General features: G+C 36.2%; 1 protein-coding gene across 5 annotated transcripts; it reads right to left on the bottom strand.

Annotated features, from left to right (window-relative positions):
• Window positions 1–1,246: 1,246 nt before the first annotated feature.
• Window positions 1,247–8,867, bottom strand: LOC147569171 (Transducin/WD40 repeat-like superfamily protein). 5 transcript variants are annotated; one of them, XR_015231209.1, is made up of 17 exons: window positions 7,961–8,804; window positions 7,691–7,763; window positions 7,379–7,573; window positions 7,187–7,266; window positions 5,957–7,111; window positions 5,357–5,498; window positions 4,697–4,945; window positions 4,147–4,444; window positions 3,904–4,025; window positions 3,606–3,730; window positions 3,348–3,479; window positions 3,123–3,245; window positions 2,920–3,030; window positions 2,696–2,842; window positions 2,465–2,590; window positions 2,237–2,353; window positions 1,247–1,542 (listed from the first exon to the last, which is right to left on the bottom strand). XR_015231209.1 is itself a non-coding variant. In XM_086655617.1 (17 exons), the coding sequence occupies exons 1-17, from the start codon at window positions 8,683–8,685 to the stop codon at window positions 1,525–1,527; spliced, it is 3,996 nt and encodes a 1,331-aa protein (XP_086511743.1). In that variant the 5' UTR covers window positions 8,686–8,867; the 3' UTR covers window positions 1,247–1,524. The 5 variants fall into 5 exon arrangements, 3 of the variants coding, with proteins under 3 accessions (XP_086511743.1, XP_086511745.1, XP_086511744.1); XR_015231208.1 differs by having other exon boundaries at window positions 5,327–5,498; window positions 7,928–8,799; XM_086655617.1 differs by having other exon boundaries at window positions 3,606–3,725; window positions 5,327–5,498; window positions 7,928–8,867.
• Window positions 8,868–9,845: the final 978 nt, after the last annotated feature.

Here is a 9,845-nt window from a genome sequence, read left to right as displayed (position 1 = left end):
GCTCTTAAGTTTAGACTCAAGAATCACTCAAATCCGATTCCGGATGAATGAGATATTCAAGTTTAAAGTTTGATCGATTTTTGGTTGATTTAGGGACTAAATCGCAATAAGGAAAAGTTGGTTTGGGGGCTATTTACGCAAAGAGTACACGTCCAGATCAGACGGCCCAAATCCCAGCCGACACGTCTGTTGCTAAAGAAGTGACCCGTCACTTTACTTTCCAACAGATGCGTCCCTAAAACCCAACAGAAGTGTCCCTTATGAATGCATCTATTCGAAACCTATTTATAGGACCCAAATCAACTCCAAATTTCAATCCGTTTTTTCCAGAGTGTCAAGCATTGTTAGAAGATCATATTAGAGTATCTAAGAGAAAGATTTAGCAGAGTTTTCAAGGAGTTTCATAAGCAAGAAGTTTGGTCCATTTGCATAAGTCAGAGGTTAGTATACTTTCAAGTTCGACTGCTTTCTGATTCGAAGTACCATTGAATCGAAAGGTTAATCGTTGTATCCTGGGAGACAAACGCCGGTAACTGTTTGGTACTATACAGGGCGTCAATTGTCTTAAGGAAAGAGGAATACCTCGCCTCGATTAAAAAATTATTCTTCTTCTAATCCTCCGATGTTCTTTTTCTTTTTAGTCTATCTGATTTCTTAATCAAAGACATTCTGATTTTCCAAATCAGAAGTGTGTTGATTTTTTAAATTAATAAATCAGTAAACACAGAAGGATACAATTCCTCTTTCCGATCTTAAATCGATAGTGAGATTCGACTACGAATCATCTGTTCTGGATAACAGACATTATCGGTTAGAAATACGAAAGATATTGAGTTGTTTTATTCCTTAGTTTTTCTCCATTAATTTGGAAAGAAAGTGTTTTTGATTAATTTACAAATAAAATCAAAGTAGTAACCAGTTTCACCAGTGATTCGGTTATAGACTCGCTGAGTCAACTCGTTGAATCGGTACACCGAAACCAACAATCACAAATGGTACTGACCCCAACTGCAATTTATGGCCTGCATTCATATTTGCCCAAATAGTGAAACCCATGAAGTTAGTTAATGGAAGTTAATTTTGTTAGTAGATTATTTGATATGTGATTCTAAATAAGAGACATAGATCAACGGCAACCTACATAAATGAACTAAAATAAAACAGAATTAGATAAGTCACATACAAGAAAAAACTAAGAGATGAAACTAACAACCTATACCCGCCTCTTTAACTGGTTCGGTAGGAATGAGAAACGAATACCCTTATTCATCAAGCAAGAATACACATGTTTCAATGAGTTTCAATTATGTATTATATCTACAACACATTTATCTCGAAAGTATACTCTATTGAACAAAAACTAGAAGGACTAAATCTACTCCTAATAAAGCAAGTTTCAAGTTCAAACCACATTCCGTAAGAAAACAATGTCGTATGCAACTTCTCATGCCAGGATGATTCTTTTTGGTGAATTCGTGTTTGCAGATTTCTTGCACTTTAGCAAAGTACCATTGTGGGTGCCTACTAGAAAGGGATCCAGCCCTGTACAATGAGATACAAAGCACCATAGTTAGATCAAATCCTTAGCATTATTCGATATTGTATGAACACTAGAATTTGTGAAGTTGATAAGCCTTTGGTGAAACTTTCCTTGCTAGCGGGTTTTCAAGTACAATTAGGCTCAATAGGCTCTAACATGACACAGGAGTCTGGAGCTAGTGATTCACGAATGGGCTAGTGACTACATATGTAACTACGGGCCTAGGTGAAGGAATAGTGTTGAGTAACTCTAGCCCTGTCGTCGAGAAGGGTTCGTTATTATCACACATGGGCCGTGCGTTAAAAATTGTGAATTTGATAGACTTTTGGCAACCCTTTCCACATTAGTCAGGTGTGAAGGAGAATTAGGCCTAATTAACTCTAACATTGTTAAATTCACGATTACACCGTCTTATATCACGTATCTTATTAAACATGGTATCCAAACTAGCTAATGATTCGGGGATGGGTGGGAACTTGGTAACTCTAACACACTGCAATGAGGGGTAGTGTCAAGTAACTCTATCCCTGGGAGCCTAGCATTATATCATCTTGCTTTAGCTTTAAAAGTTGATAAGCGGTGGGCCAACTCTTTTCTTGGAAGCCAGTTTCCGAAGAGAATATATTAGGTCGAATGACCTTTGACAAAACATCAAGAAAGATTTACATTAACGCGATATTCATTTAGTCGATATACCTTGATCAACCCATTTTCTGTGCCACATATAACAATGTCATTTGCCGTAAGGAGACTTGTTATTTTACTGCCTGCTGATAATCGTCCTACTTTTTGTTGCGTACCTCTTAACCATATCTGTTCATGCAAAAAAAAAAAAAATTCTGTTCATGCAGATAGAAAATTTCACATACAGTTTCCGTTCGTATTTGTTTCCACAAAATGACTTAAAAAAATGAAATAACTTACTTGAAGGATACTTGGTGATGAGCTACAATTCAAGTATATAAAGTCCTCTACTACTCCCATTATCTGCACATTTGTTCCTTTCCCGACAGATATCGTCATGTTGGGCTTACTATGCCTTCTCCATTCCTGCATTATTTTACTCAATTGTTCTTCAAAACTTATTCAAGTTGGCACATTTCTACAAAAATCAACTAAAAGAAGCTATTTCCATGGCTTATGTTTAGTACATACCTTAAGATTTGAACCTTCAACAATTGAACTTGCAGCATAAAGCCAACTTTTATACTCAATCATTGAACTTATTGGTTTGTTTTGTTGTAGCCAGCTCTTTGAAGGTGATCTAATTTCTCGTTCTTGATCGGTTATCATATCCACCTCCTAAGTCACATACCAGCTTACACCTTTTAATCTTATTGATTTAGCAAGTTCCATGATAATGGCTCATACGGACTAACCTGGATACTTGAATCGGTGCAGCCTAAGTAAATTTTTCGCTGAACCACAGTTATGCTCTTAATACGTTTGTTCTTGCAAATGATTTTGGTGGTTCTTGTTGCATCAAACACCTGAAATGGAAACTCTTTTATCTTTCTAATTTGCCATTTGGTAGTCTTCAAATGATCAAATCGTCAAATGGTGAGGGTTATTTTGAGGTTACCTTTAGTCCATGACTCGGAGTGATTAGAAATATCAATTGGCTATTTGTATCTATTCTTTGTATCGGTTCTGTCGTTCTTATTACTTCAATGCTTTCAAGTTTTCTTTGGACTAACTTCCAAACCTGCATACATAACAAAATTGCATGTTTACTGCAGTTCTTCCTCGTTATGCATCTTAGAAGGTTTCTTCGGTTCATATCTTAACACGGGGAATGCCATTTTACCCTGATAGTTTTATCATCGGATCCGCTTAAAAGACTTCCGTCTGGCTCATAAAGGGCGAAGCACGTCACTGCCTTTTTGTGCTCCTTGATATCCCATAGAAGCTTTGCTGTTTGTCCTTTGATTTCCCATACCTACTTTGCTAGACAATATCAGAATTTGACATGCTAACGAACCTCAAACCACAATGACCTTTTATGCATATGTATGTATAGTCATCGTTTCGGACCATGTTTGCAGAATTTAGTAGTAATTGATACCTTAATTGAGCCATCTGAATGCCCACTAAGAAGTTGTCCTTTGTAGTATATGAGAGCGGTAGCAGCGCTGCTGCAACTAGGACCCATTTCCAGAATTTGTGTATGGACACAAGATGTGCGCTGCTCTTATCAAGTAATTCCATGTGGAAGTCAATAAGGCAATGACAACAATATACGAATAATGGTTCAAGGACTAAAGGTCACATATAAGTTATAAAAGCTTAAAACCTTGTAAAAATGATGTATTTGATAAGCGAACTTGTTGTTATAGCAAAATAGATTTTGCGTCAAGACTTACCGACTTCGTATGGAGGAAATAGTCGGTTACTTTTAGTAATTCTTCGGCCATCCAAGTGATGTTTGAAAGACGTCTTAGTGACTCCCGAACACCCTCTGAACACTCTACTATTTTGTTTAAGCCTACAAAACATTTAATGAACTACGATGTTAATTTGTGATTATTTTCGTTTGGCAAACTGAATTTTTAATAAGTGATATCATTAATGGGGTCTTCATAATATGGGTTAGAACTACAAGTTACCTTTGCAAGAAGTATAATTATACATACTAAGACATGCTAGAAGTCTCACTTCTAGCTCAGAGCCAGGATGCAGAAACTTCTCTAGCCCACTAAGTAATATTTCACAGGCAGAATATCTTAAGTTATTAGGACCCCTCGCTGCTATTTCGCACCCAATCCATGAAATAGCTATTAGACAATCTCGGGCGACACTCTTTATCTTGCTTTTTAGTCCCTTCTCCAAGGCACGGAATAACGGTTCTCCCAATTCAATCATTCTCCTTGCCATCTTGCTGCACCATGGATCTATGCTACTATCCTGCAAGGTTGATCAATTCTTGTTATTTCAACACCTCGTCAAGGGACGGAACCAAACATTTCTATTCAGTGGGACTAGTTTATATAAGCCACTTTAATGGGTAGGACAGAGACACAGAGTGACAGACCCGTGCCTGAAAAGCCCATTTTAAATGGATCGTGATAGGCTAGTGTATTAGTGGCTCCAGCCTGGACTATAGCAAACTAAACCGATGAAACTGTAGTCAGTGACATATGTCATCTTTATGCTAACCTGTAGGCATTGGTCGGACCAATCGAAATTTCTTATCATATTCCTGTGATGAAATGACGTTAAACCTGCTTTTATAACCATGTGTGCTGCTGTATATGGTTCTCCTGTCCAAGCATAAGTTCCTCCAAGATTCGATAAAATGTGTGTAGATAATATACAGGTTGAAGAGCTCTCTTGATCAGATATAATAGCCTCAAGAATGATATCTAGTGCCTCTTCTCTGAATGTTTTTATATCTGATGAGTCTTCCTACAAAAATATATCAAGAAACTACTAACATCAAGTCAATATTATCTATTGGAATTTGTTATTAGTATGTCTATACGTGTGTAGAAAACAAGGTCGGTTGAATCAGGACAGAACAACGAACTTATGTGAAGGAGGTCGAAGAATCTAATACTGGATGGACTCCTCCAGGCTAATTAGTATAACCCCGAAAAGGTTTTTAACCCATGGCTTCTTTTCTGAATATACGTGCAGACTAACTAGTTTACGGCAACGTGTCGTGGACTAGCTCGATCTTTAACCCGGGTAAGCCTACTATTTTGTTCTGCTCCTTGACTTGACAAATATGACTTATTTCGACAATCGACGACAGATGAAATTTTTCTTAAAAATGTAAAGTCTTACTAGCATATCTAGTTGAAGCAAGAGGTTTGCAGCCATATCTAGTTGAAGCAAGAGGTTTGCAGCCATAACTTTGTACTCTGGTTCTGACTGTTTGATGCAGGACATCAATATCTGCATAATATTGACGTTGTCGACTTGTTGTATTTGATGCAACAGACTAATCGCCGATGACCTAATAAAAATGAAAGATATATTCCATAAAAATTAAACAAACTACTGCTATTATAATATGCTTATAGATACCTAATCTAATAAAGCAAACTTATAGCAACAATACCACTTTATATATTTTGATCACGGAGACATCCCTATGTCAATGTGGGACTATTCTCACGCGCCTCCTAAACATGTGGATTTCTTTAAGCTTAACACGTGACTTTTTTTGGTGGTGGTGGGTCTAGCTCTAATACCATATTAAGATTGTGCATGCCCAACTTAAACTTATTTAGCAATGAGTAGAAGCATTGCCCCTTTGTTTGGTGTTCTTTGAGCCTAACATGTCTCTCTTTAGTTTAGTGGTGTTCATTGAGCATTGCCCCTTCGATCTATTTTTTGGCTCTGTCGGAACTGTATTGGAAACTCTAGTTAATATTAATGTTCAAAAAGACAACGTGAAGTAGTTGAACGTACCTTGGGATGCAAAGGATTTCATGCAAAAACTGAATTACACTGAACTTCTCGTGCGTCTCTTGACTTCTTAAAGCATGAAAAAATGGATTTATGGAAACAAATCGCGACAAAAATCTTCGACATTTTCCATCAAATTGTATACATTTTACAAAAATGGGTGCCAAAGAAATGATCTCTTTGATATTACTATTATCATTTGCAACTTTCACAAGTCGAGCAAGAACCTCAGATGAACCAATTTCAGCCAAATACGCGTTATTCATATCAACATCACAACCACTTATTAACACTTGGATCAATAGTAGTGAGGATGCTGCAGGAGTTAGACAATGTGACACAAAACCTCCTTTATAACTATTTGAACTGCAAGCAACATCTAAGAGTATTGGTAAAAGGTCTAGAGTTTTCATTTCTTCATGAGACGGATTCGTCAAGTAGATTAGAGTAGTCGCTTCATATACATTTCTTTTAAGAACATTTACCAAATCATTCAAACGTAGACCTTTTTTCTTGATTTCTTCGGTAATGGTCAAATTCTCCGATATCAAAGTTGTTAGTATAGATACCGATGCCCTTATGATTCTTTCTTCTTTAGAAGTTGAAATTGCAGTTACCAATTGGTCAAGAATTACATCCTTCAATAGCTCACATTTCGCTCCACTTTTAACATTCAACATTTCCCATATGGTTAACTCGAGATCTTCATCGTCTTCGCCACATTTTTCGGCTGACAAGTACAATGTCGAAACGGTTTTCTCAAATATCCCTAGTATTTCCATGTCCAAATCTTCTTCATGAGGTAAACTTACTTCACCCAAACTCTTCTCTCCACTTGATTCTTTCCCAATCTTTGGTGAATTTCTTTGGCGATCGATATGGGTAAGTGGGTATTCTTTCAATATTTTAGATGCTAACTCATCAAAGAGTCGAAAACTTTTCTTCTCCTTTTCTACATGACAATAGTCAAAGGTATCCGGGTTGATATTCTTCCGTTCCGAAATTGACAAGTCACTTACTGAACTAAGATTTGTGCTCGAAAATAAATAACTTGTGTTTCGTTCATAGGCCTCATCACACGTTGGATATCGATTTGCTTCTACTGACGTTTTCTCTATGCAGTCTGGGGTTCGAATAGAGTGAGTTGCTGGCAGCTCCCTGTGTATATTAAGTAAATCAAACTAACTAACTAACTAAATAACTTTATATAAGATTAATGAATTCATGAAGTACCAATCACTGATTTCTAGTTCAGTGTTCTCTGCTTCTTTTCTTTTGATCCTTCTAGAACTTCCACTATCATCCATCTCTGCCTGATTGAAGAAGGAAAAGAAAACGAAAAACCGATATTGTTGAAAAATCTCGATTCGGATACTACTCTTGCTTGTCTTATAATGGAAAACTATTTGAAACATTGAGCTTTACCTCTGAATCACTTCCTCCTGCAAAATCACTTTGTGAATAAAGGGAAGTTGGTGATTGACTCTCTTCTAACATATCTTGAAGGTTTTTCGTCCCTAATTTCACTTCCCTATCTTTCTTGCATACTTCATCTTGCCATTCAAGAATAGCCCCATTTTCGTTGTTATTTTGTTTATCTTGAGTATCCAACTTCATCTCCTGTACGAGTTTTTTGTGTCATAAAAAACTAACAAAGTCATGTTTTACTAACCGAAATTTAGCTCAAAATCCCCTTTTGACTTCGAAATTAGAATTGAAGAGTATGTTTTCACTTACATTGTGAATCTTTGGAAAGACATTTTTTGCTTCGACCGATTCGAGATATTTAGTGCTAGTGGGTCTCTCGTTCCTGTTCACAAGAAACGGTCGATGATTAGATCCTAATATACTCTAGAAGTTTCAAAGAAATATTGCTCATATAATCGATGAACGAAGATGCATTTTGAGCGATACACGGTGTCTATATATACATGTCGCGATTACTTTGCATCAACATAGTTTTTGATGTATTACATGAGACATTTTGATTTCGAATGACCAACTAGCCGTCCCGAGTTCCTCTGAGAAGTTTCCCCATAAGACATTACTTGATAATACATCAACCAATCTTTATATCTTCTTGCTTGCTTCTTAATCACTTCATCAATTCCACCATTACAAAATTCGTCAAGACACTTTAAATTCATCTCTCTCAATTCAATCTTCCCTTGATCTTCACTCAAAATTTGAGGAACAAAGACACGTTCCCAAATTTGCGGAACGAATTCAGTTCGAACTAGGAACGGAAATACCAGTACTGCTTGAAGAAAATGAAGTGTTGCTTGCCATTCATCCTCCTGAAGATTTCGAACTAACGACAAGTAAAAGTAGGAAGAACAAATCAAAAATCGGTTTTGAATTCCGCCTGTTCTTCCATTTTCACTAAGTAATGCAGGAACTTGAAGCTTCTTTTCCGAATTCTTCAACCGGGTAATTCTATCCTCTGGATTTTTGGATTGAATTGCAGCTTCAACACTTAAAATACCCCAGTAAAGATTAGAAAGAATAGAATGTTCGGAAAATTCGAAGAACTCTTGTTTCTGAATTTCGAGTTCTGAAGTACATCTTACTTGTACAGATTTTCGAGCTTCTGGGTCTTCAAGAAATCCTTGTAATTGTTGATTGATAGACATTATTAGTACTTTTATTGATTCAATGTTTATTCTTTCATGGTCATTGGAAGTAGTAAATGCAGCAGATGAAGAAACTGTAGCCATTGAAGTTTGAGACATTTTAGTTTCATATGAGAGATATAGAGACAGGATGAGCCCTTGAGAGAATATAAGAGAGAGAGAGAGAGAGAGAGAGAGAGAGCAGAAATTCTCGTGACTGGCAAAATACAAAGAAGTTCTGACCCTATAACTGTATTTGCAGCAACTGATAGTGAACCGTTACTTAACATATTCTATGTCACAAAAAGAAAAGTAAGTTTGGTCCTTTTGTATAGTAAAATACTTGATTAGGTATTTTCTAGGTTAATTTTGATGAGACAACCTAATGCTAATGTGAGATTTGATTCACCCAAGTTTAAGAAGATGAAAATAAAAGACACCCTAGTTTTATTTATAAATAGTATCTAGGTACATATTGTATATTTTTTTGTTAATTTTGGAAATAGGAAACGTAAAACGGTTAACTTGTATAAGATAAATTTATGATCCGACTAGTTGAACTACAAAGTAGATTCAAATTTTTTTTGTCATTCTATGCTACCACATATTCACAATGCCCATGAATGGAGATATTAGCAAAGAAAGAAAAATGTTACAAAGAACCAAAAAGGGAAGGTGGCATGAAAGAGACACTTCCTCTAACCCTCTCTTATCAAGAAGAAACCTGTACCCTACTTGGCCACTTACAATGACTCACAGTTCCATGACAAGATTTTGATCCGCAGTTCCGCACAAACCCTAAATACAGAAATTTGTTCAATAATCCGATTTCTGATAACTTAATTATATCTTCATGTGTGAAGAAACAAGAGAAGGCTAAAGAGACTCTAGAGCTGAATGACCACAATGGGCATAATGTTGTTCTATGTAATAATATCATGTAGATGGGCAATTAGAGAAAGACAGAAGGTAGTATATGATTTGTCTAATCCCATAAACTTTGTCTCACTTTTTTTTTGTTGAACTTTCAGATGTATATAAATTTAAGAGTCATTACAAGAGAGTAACATATTATTATAGTAAAACCTAATTAGAAAATACGGAACATTGCGCCAAGTCTTGGGTGAATTCTTCCCAAACCCTTTTGTTTATATGAAAGGAGGCCAATGCCTTGATTTAGTAGCTACTTTGTTATTGGTTAATTCTGTCGCCAGCCAATTCAGTTACAATAAAACTGGGAATTTCAATTACATCTACAGTTTGTTCTAATTGTTTTAAAT

Source organism: Eschscholzia californica, unplaced genomic scaffold, assembly GCF_041429995.1.
Source record: "Eschscholzia californica isolate CP2 unplaced genomic scaffold, dmEscCali1.0.p SCAF_1, whole genome shotgun sequence".
NCBI lineage: Eukaryota > Viridiplantae > Streptophyta > Magnoliopsida > Ranunculales > Papaveraceae > Eschscholzia > Eschscholzia californica.
The sequence above is the reverse complement of the archived record's forward strand: the minus strand, read 5'-3'. Positions and strand labels throughout refer to the sequence as shown.